Raw genomic sequence first — 14,840 nt, 5'->3', positions numbered from 1 at the left:
TACACTACTACATTCCTGTACGCTCTAGACCTGATTCTTCTCTCCCTTTATGTTAGTTTTACCCACATGGAGTGAGTCTTGGCTTACACCTGTATAAGCAAGAAAGAATCTTAATAGAAAGAACAATGAATTTCAAAATAATGTGTATTTTCTCTTGCTGCAAACTAGACATGCTAATTTCCATGGTGAATTAACTAACCGCTGTAGGGATATATTAAACATACATACTGTTTTTTAAAAAAATCTTTTCTCTTCTAGTTCCCTACCCTCCTCGAAATATTTCTGTCCAGATTGTACATATGAACAAGAATAACTGGGAGGAACACAGTGGAAATTTCCCAGAAGAATCATTCATGGGACCACAGGATGTAATAGGGCAAGATAAACTTACCCATTTTTCTAATGACCCAACTGAAATTCCCTTAGCAAACACCTCTTACGCATGGCCTGATTACCACTATAACAGCACTGATTACACAACTACATCCCAACCATACTGGTGGACTAATGAAGCTGATTCGTCAGAAGGTGAAGATGAGTTTGTCAATGTAGTTCCCAGTGAATATGAGAACACCAGTACAGCCAGCATGTCAGGGAAACTTACACCAGAAACTCCATCTTTCCTCCCTATGCAAATGGTGCTAAGCTGGTTGCCACCAAAACCACCCACGGCATTTGATGGATTTCATATTAACATTGAAAGAGAAGGTAAAGTAAAACCCAGGCCTTCTTTATATCATTCCTAGTGGTGAATTCTTCTCCTCAGAATAATTAGGGGATAGCAAACCGTAAGTATTTTCATTCAGATTTCTTGTATCTGCAAAACTGGGATGGAGATAAGAGTATGCATTTGTTGTATAATATACGGTGTTTCTTGTTTCTGGTTAGGCTGGAAATACTACAAGAAGATCTCCTCTATCATGTGGGTTCTTCGTGACTAAGATGAAGCATAGCATCAATTTAATTTCTGGCATAGTCTACATATTTTCTGCTGAGGACCTACATTGTCAGGAGAGATTAACGTGATGCTCTAAGAGGTCCTTTCTGTTTCCACCTGCTATGATCTTTCTTATTTCATTCAGGACCAGTAGTGAGTGCGATGACATGGAGAAATGAAATCTAAACATGGGAACCAGATCTCAGCTACTCTGAGCTCATACTTGTGCAACTCACACATATTTGTAATGAGAGCTAACCAAATATTGGATTAATAAATTCACTTTGAGTTCTGGGCAAAAGCTCAGGCTACATTATTATTGCTCACTCCAAGTGCTCAAGAATCATGAGAATTTAAAATTTGGGGGGTTTTATTTGACTTCTAGGGTTTTGAGCCTTTCTGGTTCACGTTTTCAAGCTTTTTTTCTGCCAAAATGAATCCCGCCCTCCTTTATTTTTAATGAAAGCTGAGATTCTTAGAAAATAACATGATCTGAGGCATTATGAAAAACACCAAATATTGCAAGACTCGCAATAAAATCATGAGAATTGGCAAGCCTGTTACTGGCAAACAGCATTAACATAAATCTGCATGGTGACCAGGCTGTAGTCTCTTATGGAGCTACCAAATCAGGAGTAATTTCCATAAGAGACAGGGTTTCTGGGTTAAGGAGGACCCTGGAACACCCTTCTGAAACACCTTTCTGTGGCTTTGACCATGGAGTGTGAACTCAGGGGTTTTGAGGAAGCTAGAGTGACATGCCGCTTGGCCAGCTTTTTTCTTGCATGCATGCACAAAAGACATAACTTGATTTTTGGCCACAGTGAAGAGCTTCTGCCCACTACCTTATTTCACTGTAAGAGTGTTGCCGTGTACATTATTATTTTTAAATATCTCATCTTTTTATACTACTAAAGACGCTTTCATGACAATAGGATTCTTGTTGCACAGGAGTTTCACATGTGCATACTGTTTACTCCTTTTGTCGAGTCTAAGTGCTGTATCTATTGTGAAGTCACAAGTTCCATAGGAGTTGATTATGAGTCTCACAAGTAAAGCATGGGGACTTCAGGTTGGACATGGTGGGAGGGATAGCTCAGTGGTTTGAGCATTGGCTTGCTAAACCAAGGGTTGTGAGTTCAATCCTTGAGGGGGCCATTTAGGGATCTGGGGCAAAAATCTGTCTGGGGATTGGTCCTGCTTTGAGCAGGGGGTTGGACTAGATGATCTCCTGAGGTCCCTTCCTACCCTGATATTCTATGAACACCACAAACAGATGAAATGCTTAAACAACATGGGTCAACTTTTCATGTAAATATCCTTAGAGCTTGTCTACCCAAAAGCTAGCCAAAAATAGCTATTGTGGAATAGCTTTTGGAAGTGACTTAAGCACAAAAAGGCACTGAGTGCACAATAAAAGTGTCCGCATGGGCAGTTACTGTGGAATAGCTCTTGTGCTTTTAAATTCACACGCTAGCTTATTTTGCAACAGTTTCCCTGTGTGTACAAGTCCTAAGTGATTAAAAACTGGGAGTGGAGGGTGGGTGGGTTAGGGATGGGATCATAAGACTTAATTCTCTTTTTTTACACCAGTTTTACAGTGGTGTAAAGATTACTCCACTGACTTCATTGTAGTTACTCCAGATCTACACTGGTGTCAGTGACAGCAGAATCAAGCCCATAGAATGTAGAGATTAAAAAGATCTATTGCATCATCCAGCTGTCCCTGCCTGTGGAGAAGTTTCCCTATGGAACCTAAAGTAAAAAAGAGAGAGAGAAAATATAGGCTATCTTCTGGTGAAAGTTTCTCTAAATGGAAAGCTGAAAAACATGTTCTGTTGTGTGTTTAGGGGGTGGTTGGTGGAGGGCCTTTAATGCATCATAAAGCAACAGTGAGGTAACCCACGCTAGAGATTTTTCATCCACTTCTCCAGATGATTTTTCAGCTGGCCCTTTCTGACAGCCAGTTTTCTTAGACTTTCTGCTGTTTGGGGCAGGGAAATTTTTCAGAACAATAAGGAGAAAGAAGAAAAAATAGCAAACCCTTTTCTTCCCCACTACATTGTTTTTCACTTTCAAGTGTTTCATGTTCACGACAATCTTCCTTAATCATCAGTGTTACTGAATGAAATTTTGACCATGGTCTATTATTACTTTACACCTATACGTAAGCCTTGGTCATTAATTATTCTTGGACTGACAGCAAGGGAATAAAACTACCTGCATAAATCCAGACCTCTTCAATACCTTTTCATCTTGCAGCAGAGGCAGCATTAACATATCCAATACAAATCAGTTCCTCGGTAGTCAGAGCCCTCTCAAATTTCAATTAATTCACACTTATTTTTCTTCTTCTTCCCTGATTTAGAGAACACCACAGAATTTTTGACGGTAGGTGAAGATACTCACGAATTTATTGCTGAACTGAAAGAACCAGGGAAATATAAGTTATCTGTGACAACCTTTAGTTCCTCTGGGTCTTGTGAAATTCGGAGAAGTCAATCAGCCAAAACGCTTAGTTTTTACATCAGTAAGTATCTAAGTGATGATTTCACCCATACGGTGTATTTTTAACAGTATGTAAGGTGTGATAAATGAAACACTGAATGAGGTTATTCATCAAACTAGTAGACACCTTTGCAACCTACAACAGTCCCAAAAGAGCCTGGTCTCCATGAATTTTCATATGACAGGGAACAAGATACATTAAAAACCAGGTAAGCAAACCTGCCCTCATGGGGCTTTATCCTGCTATCTTGCCTGTGTTAAGAATCAAATGTTGGGTAGATATCTGGTAGAGTCATTGCTAGCTATTCAAGAAGGAACTCACATGAACATGGAACTTGAATTTTTTGCAGACAAAATGAAAAATAGGCCCAACCTGCAAAATCCAGAAGTAGGAAAACTATATGATAATTTACTTGTAGGATTCTGCGGGTGAGGGCTAACTATAGGTTTTATAAAACAGTGTAATCCATGTGAAATAACACCATATAGCTTAAATCTAGATCACGACTGACAGCTAGGTCAATAAGTGAGATACAGGTAGATTAGCTCAGACTTTCATCCATCTGAGGACCAAGTTCACATTTTCAGACACAAGTGCATGAGATGCCTGAATAACTCCACCAACAAGAAAGTGAGACAAACATTGCACAAAAGAAAATGAACAGAAGAATGCAGTCTACAGAATCCCATACTGATAAGAAATGTGTGCCTCACCAGCCAGCCACAACTCTGAGAGAATGGCACCTGTCTAGAGACAGAATACTACAGCTAGATATCCTAGACGCAGTTGGCAGCATTGCCTATAATTCTTGTCTATAATGCCTAACACTTTCCATTATAATCCCCTGGTTTTAGTTGCTTGTAACCTTTCCAAATTTTAACTATGCACGCTGAAATTTTCCATGTCAGATGGCTGCCTCGAGCTGAATGTCTTTTTTTTTTTCTTCAAAGTTTCAGAAATCCTATCACTGAAAAATGAACCGTTCTTGGCAGGGCCGCCCAGAGGATTCAGGGGGCCTGGGGCAGGGCCGGGTCTTCGGTGGCAGGTCCCTCTCGGAGGGAAGGACCTGCCACCGAATTGCCGCCAAAGAATGAAGCGGTGGCGGTAGAGCAGCCTAAGTGCCGCCAATCGCAGCTTTTTTTTTTCCCCCGTCACTTGTGGCGCTTGTATTCACCGGGTGGCGCCTGCTGCCGAAGTGCCGCCAAAACCCTGGAGAGGCTCGTGGGGCCCCTGTGGGGCCTGGGGCAAATTGCCCCACTTGCCTCCGCCCCCCCGCCCAGTGGGCAGCCCTGGTTCTTGGACACCACAGAGAGAGAAGAAGAGAGGGACAGCTGATGCAAGAAGGGGTGCCAGAGTACTTCTGCTATGACAATTTCACCACCCTGTGAATTTTTTTCACAGATACCAGCTAGTAATAGCTAGTATAACAGCAGAGTTGTATACTATATTTTAAATTTGATAGCAATAATACAGGACTATACTATCCCATTTCCAACCCTCCTCCTCAAAGTTTGGGATATAAATTAATCTTATTTATTCCTGTTAAATACAATACAATTTATTCCTAATAAATTACAATTCCTTCTAGCCAGGGTTGGTACTCTCCAGGGAATATAATATTCAAAAGATGTAATGCATAAGTGGAGCTATACCAGGGATGAATTTGGCCCATTGTGTACAAAGAACATTATCTGTATTAAAATTATACAGTAATGTAATAAATGTTTACAGGCTATGTGAAATGCAGAAGGTGTTTTTTTTGTAATTCATAGACTCTAAGGCCAGAAGGACCATTATGATCATCTAATCTGACTTCCTGCATGGCACCAGCCATAGAACTTCTCCAAAATAATTCCTAAAGCAGATCTTTTAGCAAAACATCCAATCCTGATTTTAAAATAGACAGTGATGGAAAATCCACCATGACCCTTGTTAAATTGTTCTAATGGTTAATTACCCTCACCCTTAAAAATTCACTCTGTATTTCCCATTGGGATAGCTTCAACTTCAGCCATTGGACCTTTCTCCGCTAGACTGAAGAGCCCATTATTAAATATTTGTTTCTGATGTAGGTTTTTATAGATAATCAAGTCACCCCTTCACCTCCTCTTTCTTAAGATAAATAAATTGAGCTCCTTGAGTCTGTAAGGTGTGTTTTCTAGTCCTTAAGTCAGTCTCGTGGCTCTCCTCTGAACCCTCTCCAATTTTCAACCTCCTTCTTTAATTATGGGCATCAGAACTGGATGCAGTATTCCAGAAGCAGTCTCAATATAGAGATAAAAGCTCTCAACTCTGACTTAAGATTGCTGTATTTATGCATCCCAGGATCGCTTTCACTCTTTTGGCCCCCAGCGTCACACTAGGAGCTCATCTTCAGCTGGTTACCCACCGTGACCCCCAAATCTTTTTCAGAGTCACTGTTTCCCTGGATAGAGTTCCCTATCCTGTAAGTATGACCTATATTCTTTGTCCCTGGATGTACACGTACACATTTACATTTAACTGTACTGTATTAAAACACACACATATGTGTACATCTAGGAACAAATGCTGCTTTCAGTTTGCTTTGAAAGCCTTTAGGACAGCACAGAGAGTTATTAGGTTCTCTTTGCTTGTTCTGTCAAATCCCGAAAGACTCAAGACTCTTAGTATTCTAGGTGGATTTTGTAAACCTTTCTGGTGGCCTGCCAAGACTGAGGTATCCACAGGAAGCAGATGGGGAGAAATTACCCCTTAGTTTATCTGGCTAATTGGACTTTGTGTGGTGACATATACAGAAGTTGGGGAGTGGAATACACTCCCAAACTGGGGATAGGGCATGGGGGAGCGCTGCAGTTTCTGCACAGCCACTGTTCATGTTCCTGGGCTTAGAAGAAGAGCTGCAACCCCTACACGTACTCGGTGACCACACAGACATCCTGATGACCCTTCTCCTTTCTGTGCTGATCTACAAATACTGAAATGAATTGGTGGTTTCAGTGCTGTTTGTTGTGTCCTGGGGTCCGTATCACAAAATTCCCTGTTGCTATTGGCACTAATGGGCCATCTCAGCAGCAGAGACCAAGAGCTGATTGGGCATGGAGACCAAATGACATTGATTCACTGCTATACTACATACTGGTGGGGCAGTGTGGGGAGCTCTTGCTGCTGTTGTCAGTTCTGTCCCGGGTCTGTCGGTGTAAAGGGCTATCAATTCAGCACCTTTCGCTAGCATGAAATTAACTTCTAACAGCAGAATGTTTTTAAAAGACATAAATGCAGGCACCCTAAATGCACAGGGTAAAGCCAGGGATTTGTCCTGCCTTATGCGCGCGTGCCTGGGGTGGCAAGCCGTGGGGGGCACTCTGCTGGTTGCCGCAAGGGCAGCAGGCAGGGTGCCTTTGGCAGCTTGCCTGCGGAGGGTCTGCTGGTCCTGCGGCTTCGGCGGACCTCCCGCAGGCATGCCTGCAGGAGGTCTGCCGAAGCCGCGGGACCAGCGGACTCTCCATGCTTGGGGCGGCAAAATGTCTAGAGCCGCCCCTGCTTATGTGTTCTTCTCCGGGAATGTTTCAGGTCCGACGGGGGAATGGATTGAAGAACTGACAGAAAAGCCCCAGCATGTGAGTGTGACTGTGCTAAGTTCTACCACTGCCTTAATGTCCTGGACGTCTTCGCAAGACAGCGGCAGCAACAACACGATAGTATCTGTTGTGTCACTGACATGCCAGAAGCAAAAGGAGAGTCAAAGACTTGAAAAGCATTATTGCACTGAGGTAAGGGGCAGGAAATATAGACTCCTCAAATACAGTAAGAAAAATAAATACATTCAGTTAAACCTCCTCATAATAGTGCTCGCTGAGCTGTGTAAGAAGCAACGTTTATCCATCAGTCCACAAGTGATGTTATACACTTATGAACATTATCGTGACGACAATCCAAAACACTGCAGTGACAAGTCTAAGCAGAGATAAGACACCATCCATAAGGCCCTGATTCATTAAAACACTTAAAGCATGTGCTGAAGTCCATTCCTATTCATGAAAGCATTACAGTGTATATTTAACTTTAAGCACATGCATACATTTTTTCCTTAAACTGGGGCTAAAGTTTTCATGTAGAATAATATCTAGCTCTAAATGTTCCCAAAGTTGAGGATGATGGGATCTGAGGTTTCAATTCAGGCTGTTGTAGTGACAGGTCTGAGTAAAGGGTGCAAGTACCAATAATCCAAACTGCCCGTGTTCTAGCTGCATCCCAGCCAGTACGAACTCAGACTTCTGTGGGTTCAGGTTCACCAGAAGTGGTTTATGACGTGATGACAAAAAACCTTGAGGTAGAATAGAGGAAGAAGTTCTGGTTTGGGTTAATTTAACTTTGTGGTTAGAATGTGGGCCTGAATTACAGCTTCATGAGCACTGCAAAAATGGATTCATAACCATTTATTTGAATAAAAACTGAGAATTTGCTTGGAACGTATTTATTTTGCTTTTTAAAGTATTTTCATTGAACATTTGCCCACCTCTAACCAGAACTCAGCCAGGTCCTCCTGCCTCTATTATTGATGGCCATTTGTTTGAATTCTCCCTGGCAAGCAGAAAGAAGTAAGACCTAGTACAGAGTCCATCCATTCCTTCTCTTGTTGTCTGTAAATAAAAGGTATCCTACCTTCCTAAAGGAGCTCCCTAGATTGACAGTTGCACTACCATCTCCACTGTAATAAAACATTGTTCACGCTGACAGCTGCTTGAACAATTTCATGCTGGTAATACAAATAGTTAGAAATTGTGCTAAGATTGTTTCTGAAAAAACATCTTTCCCCTAATCACTGAAAAGATGCAGTAAAAGATGCTTTTCCCAAGGCTGCTCTGTACACTTACTGATTCTTAAGAATATAAGATTTGTCATACTGGATCAGACTGAATCCACCATCTAGACAGCATCCTGCCTCTGGCACTGGACAGTATCTGATGTTTCAGAGCTGAGGCTTTTATGCTGATGCTTCAGTACCAGATGCTTCAAAATGGGTGGGGGGGGCGGGGGGAGCATCCATAAGCCCCCTAGCTAATTTGTACAGTACTGTACTTGAGGCGGGGGAGAGGGTAATTCCTTTCTGATCCATGCAATCAACTGACACCCTGACTTTCATGAGGTAGAATACTATTATAATATTGCCTTTAGCTCACATAGCTGCAGATGAATTAGAGGGGCACAAAGTAATTTCAGATGTTTATTGAAACCACAGTATGTAAACACAGAGTTACACCTGAAAGGAATCTGGTGCTCTAGTCTCATTACCATACAATATACTCACTGTAAATGTCTCCTGGTTGTCATGACTGACCTTGTACTGCAGTAATAAAGGGTGTTACATTCTCTGGGTCAAATAGTGAGTGAGCTCAATGGGCTGAGCAGTCACAATTCCCATCTCAGCGTTTGACTATCCTGTTTTCACTGAAATGAATCAACATTTTGCCATTGACTTCAGTAGGTTCAGAATTATGTCCTTTTGCCGCTGAAATACAGCTAGGTGAGTACTATTTCAGCTCTCCTTTTTTCTTTCTTACTCACCAAATGAATATCTTATTTGTTCCCCTTCTGATAGGTGAATTCAAGCAACAGCATCATTGAAAATCTTGTTCCCGGTGCCCAGTACCAGGTTGTGATTTATTTACGTAAAGGCCCATTGGTTGGACCTCCTTCTGATCCTGTTACATTTGCCATTGGTAACCCATGCGTCTACTATTCAAACTGACTTTTTGTTTTGAACAGCTTACCTATTAGATCTCTTAGGGTGTTCTTCCACTGGAGCAGGAGGTGTAATTTCTAGTTTGGGTAGACATACCCACGCTAGTTCTTGTCAAGCTAACATGCTGAAAATCGCGGTGTGGCTGCACCTGCACAGGCGACAGGACAGACTAGTCACTCCAGATGAGATTGTACTTGGAATGGTTAGCCCATCCCACCACCTGTGCACCGGGATTGCACCGCTATTTTTAGCGTGCTAGCTTGATTCAAGCTAGCACAGGTACATCCACCCCAGCTTGAAGTTACACCTTCAGCCTCAGTGCAAACATATTCAGAGCCTGTTCAGAAGTGTAGCATATTTTGCTGGGTATGCTTGCCATGTTGGTGGTTAAAATAGATTATTTTTCATGTGTTGTTTAACTGCATTACGGAGGATGGGAAGAAGTGAAGGAGGTATCTGAAGGTGTCTTTAGTGAAAAGAGTGACACAGCTATTATAGGGTTAGGCTTTCACTGCAATATAGAAGGAGTTATGTCTAAGATTTAGAAATGAGGGGGTTGAAGTTAGGGACCTATATTTATACTTAGGCACCTAAATAAATACTGTAACTTTTAGAGGTGCGGCGCATCCATGAGAGTTGGTGTCTTCAGTGGGAGCTGAGAGTAGCTCAGCACCTTGGAAATTAAGCCATTAATTTGTACATGGGTTTAGGAACCTAACTTTATCAGGTTTTCTGAGAAAATGCCCCTTGAGGGATACAGTGTGCCACCGTGGCTAAGACACTGGACTGAGATTCAGGAGATCTGGGTTTTTTCCTGGTTCTGTCACTGGCTTGTCATATGCCTTGTAAGAGAGCAGGTGACTAGAAATTAGGGCTTCTTGTTTCTTCTCCAAACTACTATGCACTGTCCTTGATGGAAGGAATAGAGATAAAATGACAAAATTAACTACACTCATGCATAGCTCCCACACATGTGAAGTTTTTGCCCAAAGGCCATTTCTAGGTATATTTTCTAATCTGGATTTCATAACAAAATTAGGAATGTCATGGAATCAAACAACAATGTGTGACATGTTCAAATAAGGGCAAATTCATCATTCAAATTCCTATTTAAAAGGTTTGGTTTGGTGAAATTATTGGTGGTGGTTAAGGCCGAAGCAAAAATAAGAGAAATAACACTTACAAAAAGTAGTTCTCCTCTTCATCCTCAGTGTCATAGTTTCATTAGAAAGATTCTAATATTCTGAGAAGGTGCTGAAAGGATAGATTTATGAGGGAATGGATGATTTTGAGTGCTGTTACACATTTGGGCATTCTGGATTTTATTCTTTGCTCTGGCACCTACACAGAGTGGATTAAACTGCAACCTTTACTCATGCTGAGTGATACCTACTTAAGCAGGTAGTCCCATTGAAGTACATATCTGAGTAAGTGCTTTCCAGCATGACTAAAGGTTGCAGAGTCTGGCTGTGTGACATAGTTGTTCAGATCACTTGACCGCTCTCTATTTCAATTTCACCGTCTATAAAACAGGGATAATAACACTTGCATTCTGTGTCTTAAGTAATGCTTGTAAAGCACTTTTGGATATTTTCCATGGACGGTTGAATAGACATGAAAGTATTCTTTATTATTGTCTACGCTTTCACAAGTATCATGATTTTTAATGCCTCTGTTTTTGACTACCTACATTGAGACACCTTAAAGGATCCTGATTTTCAAAAAAGGTCTGAGCATCTTCCTTTGAAAATCAGACCTCTTCAAGGCATCTCAAGTTGAGCACCCCAAAATGGAAGAACCCAAAATCTGTAGTCATTTTTGAAAGTTTAGGCCTATAAGAATTGAGGGACCAATGCTACAACTTGTTACTTCTGTATGGAGGCCCAAGCAAGCTGTTAGGCATATGCATGGGAGTAATTTATTGCCAAAATGGACCAAAAATATGAATAGCTGGTTAAAGGGGAGCGAAAACTAGTTGTGAAAATTGTCATTAGCAACTACACACTTGTGAATAACCCCAGTTTCTTGTTTTATAGTACCCACTGGAATAAAGGATTTGATGCTTTACCCTTTGGGACCTACAGCTGTGATTCTCAGTTGGAACAGGCCTTACCTTGGGGTGTTCAGGAAATATGTTGTAGAAATGTTTTACTTCAATCCATCAATGATGACCTCTGAGTGGACGACCTACTACGAAATTGCAGCTACCGTCTCCTTAACTGCATCAGTGGTAAAGTAACCATTACAGATTATTACCCACACCTGCATGTATGGTGCTTGCTCCTGATAATGTTTCTTTCAGATTTTGCCCACTGACCAGCAGACACACCAGATTTCATTAAACCCTGGACGTTTTCCACATGCGATAGAGAGATTTACCATGATATTAGAGAGAGATTTTCCCCAGGGAATGCCAGAAAATCCATGGTAAAGTTAATGAATGTGCAAATTATTTATTGTATATCTAGTAAGGGGATAGTAAATGGCCCTTCCCTCCATTGGAGTGTGGGTGGGTTCAGTGGCTATATATGGCACTTTAGCCCATGAGTGTTTGGTGTTCCAAGACTTCAGGGCAGATTCCTTCCCAGCCTCAGTCCTTGCAGGACTTCCTTGTGCAAAGTTCATTTGCTAGGGCTGTGTTCAAGGTGAGAGGACTTGACCCAACAGAATTAAAACATTAACCCCTCCCCACTGAATTAACCCCCGCCCCATCCCACTGTGCACTTCCACAGTTGTGTGGTCAAAAACTTTTGCAACTGTAGCATCTCCATGAGGAAATAGAAATAAAGCCCCATCTACATAGCTAGCATTGATAATGTCAGTGAATCATCTGGAATATTTAGTTTTTGAGTTATGTGCATGCCAAAAGAGACTTAAAGGCCCTGAACCTGCAAATGTGCTTAAGCATATGCATAAAACTTTGCAAGATTGAGGACTTTCAGCAGAAGTGTACACTTCATTCCATCCCCCGCTCCCCACACATTTTTCTAGCTGTCAAGTGCGGATGGATAACTTTTGTTAAAACTTTACCTTTGGACTGAGAAAAACCATAAGCAATTCTCCTTTTCAGCTGAAATTGTCTAGGAAGTTGAGTTTGAAAAAAAAACAAGGATAGCGATAGCTGTTGCTCCTATTGAAAACTATAATCATTTGTGACTCATGCATAACACTATTCATGTAGTCATTGTAGTAACACTGGTTTAATTGGAATTGAGCATGCACCTCTAAATTTAAAATGTAAAACTCTAAGGAAATGAGAAGGCAAAATAAACTACTAAATGAGTAATTAATTTGTCATTATCATGATGCGGCAGAATTAGAGTAAAACCCAAGAGATCTTAGAAATAATGACATTTAATATGAAGTTCAAAAGTTAAGATGGTTGCCAAGTAATATTGTCCACTGTTGTTTTGCATTCTAGTTGATATTGATGGGAGGTACATGCAGAGACAAGAGGAGTTAGAACTCCTTTATCTCAATTTAAATCTTTGCATGGAAGGATTAGATTTTTATTGGTAAATGTCGATTTCACCAAAACACAAAACGATGAAAAAATATTTCCATCAACAATAATTTCAATTTACCAATAGGCAAAGTAAGAAGAATGCTACTTAAGAACTTATTGCTTTGATGTAAGGATATTTATTTTGTATATTTTGATGTGAGATGTTGACAATTGGTGTGTTTTAAAGCTTTCACTTTTTTAATCTCCATCTCTGCTGTCATTCAATAACTCTCTGACTCCCCATGTAATTTCCCACAACTGTGAAAATTTAAATAGTTAAAATTCTAAAAAATGCTTAAAAATAAACATTGGTGTTGTCTGTCAACATTGTAAGGAAATAAAAATTGAATTCTGCCAACCCTAGCTGTCACTGTACTGTTGAAATGAAAGTGAACGTTTCTTTAAAAATGAACTGCAAAATGTAATAATAAATGTTGAGTCCCACCTCTGACAAGGCTGCATGGCACTATGGTTTAACTAACTTCATAACATTATTTTCAGTCTTTTAAGCCTTTGGCTTTTGGGGGTTCACTAGAAATGCTCAACAATGCACCATTATAAGACTGCCCCTGAAGTTTCCCTATAACCATTACCATTCCGGCATCTGTGATATTGCAGAATCGTGCATTCTGGGGCAACACTAACAAACCCTGAACAAAACATATTGACTTGGCTGAGATAAAAAATGATTTTACGAAAATGTAGTTAAAAATGTTCTGGGTTGAATTCCCCCCCTTGTCTAGAGTCTGACAGAAAAACAGAGAATATTTATATTATGAAATTTGAAACAACAAATCAAAACAAGAAGTTCTACTTTTTCAAAGTGAAATTTCATTGAAATCAACATGTTCCCATGGGAACATGTTGATTTTGCCTAATGAGCATTTTCTGACAGGAAACTTCCATCTCAAAACTTTGGACCAGCTCTAGAAATCAATGAGAGCATTGGGACATGAGCAAATCCTTGCTCCTACATGTTTGTTTGTACACAATATGGTTGCCATGGCTAGGAAGTGGTCTCTGTGCATAGGCCATTGCACAAATTAAAGCCTCGGTCCTGCAAACACTTACATATATGAATATCTTTACTCAAGCGAATAGCTTTCTTGTGCTCAATGGTGTACTCACTAGAGTAAAGCCACACACATCCTCAGGGTGTAAATGATTCATGGGAATGGAAAGTAGGAATGGCAGCTGTCTTGCAACAGGATATGGGTCCATGCTATTGTAGCTTTTTTAATGTATCATTGCATTCCTTTCTGGGAGAAAAGGGGGTTAAGAGTAAAATTTCTTTCCAAGCATCTGCCAGAATTTAGCCCTACTTTTTTCTCTCTCTTTGAAAAGCGTTTACAAATCTAAAAGTTCAAAATGGGCTAGATTAACCATGGATTTTAAGTGGGCACTGTTCCACTCAAGTCAGCAGCATTGTACACATTGTGGCAGCAGTAAATCTATTCTATAGCAAGTGGCAGTCATCTTTTACATTGACAAAATCTTTACTGAGCAGTGACTCGCCATTTGCTGTCCCTTTACAGAAAATAGCCAATCTATTGCCTGCTTGGTATTACAATTTTCGGGTTACCATGGTGACTTGGGGAGACCCAGAATTGAGCTGCTGTGACAGTTCTACCATCAGCTACATAACAGGTAAGCAGCAGCACGGCAAGTGGTTGATGGAGAAGTGCAAGGGGAAATGTGAGTTCTGAGGAAACGTATCTAGGAAGATTATGGTGGTGTTCACCTGTAAATATTTGTGCAGGGGCTTTTTAGAATTTAATTTTAAAGCCTTGTAGGGCAAATTGTGAAAGTTGTTTTGATTCATTACAGACGTCATTTCATTGCTGACCTGCCCCATGAATTTCAGTGATTCTGCTTATACCTTCATGCACCATTAGTTTTGCCCACTTTATTACTGAATTCGTGTAGCTCTATTGTGATGAGTGATTGCTGATTGATTGGCTGGAGTTGAGAGGGCAGGGGTCAGGACTCAGCTTTGAAAGATTCTGTCTATTCTGGGCTCTTGGGTTGACAGGGACCTGCTCTGGCTTTGGAAGACTTAGCATTTGACTGACATTAGCTTAGAAGCCTGGCTTAGACATAAGCCTGCCCAACCTTGAAAGATTTGCTCCACCCTTGAAAGGCTTTGTTCAGCCTAGGGTGACCA

At 40.8% G+C, this 14,840-nt stretch overlaps 1 protein-coding gene across 7 annotated transcripts in view; it reads left to right on the top strand.

The window, feature by feature from the left end:
• The window catches only part of PTPRO (protein tyrosine phosphatase receptor type O), a 223,115-nt gene that overhangs the window by 145,664 nt on the left and 62,611 nt on the right, over window positions 1–14,840 (top strand). For 6 of the 7 annotated variants that reach the window (XM_039504818.1, XM_039504788.1, XM_039504826.1 and 3 more), the window contains exons 5-10: window positions 259–708; window positions 3,306–3,467; window positions 6,999–7,198; window positions 9,028–9,148; window positions 11,208–11,401; window positions 14,212–14,323. In XM_039504818.1, the coding sequence (XP_039360752.1) occupies window positions 259–708; window positions 3,306–3,467; window positions 6,999–7,198; window positions 9,028–9,148; window positions 11,208–11,401; window positions 14,212–14,323 (1,239 nt within the window). The remainder of the gene's footprint in view (window positions 1–258; window positions 709–3,305; window positions 3,468–6,998; window positions 7,199–9,027; window positions 9,149–11,207; window positions 11,402–14,211; window positions 14,324–14,840) is intronic. The other variant, XM_039504836.1, reaches the window with a different exon arrangement.

Source organism: Mauremys reevesii, linkage group 1 (genome assembly GCF_016161935.1).
Source record: "Mauremys reevesii isolate NIE-2019 linkage group 1, ASM1616193v1, whole genome shotgun sequence".
NCBI lineage: Eukaryota > Metazoa > Chordata > Testudines > Geoemydidae > Mauremys > Mauremys reevesii.
This window is presented reverse-complemented; position numbering and strand designations above follow the sequence as displayed.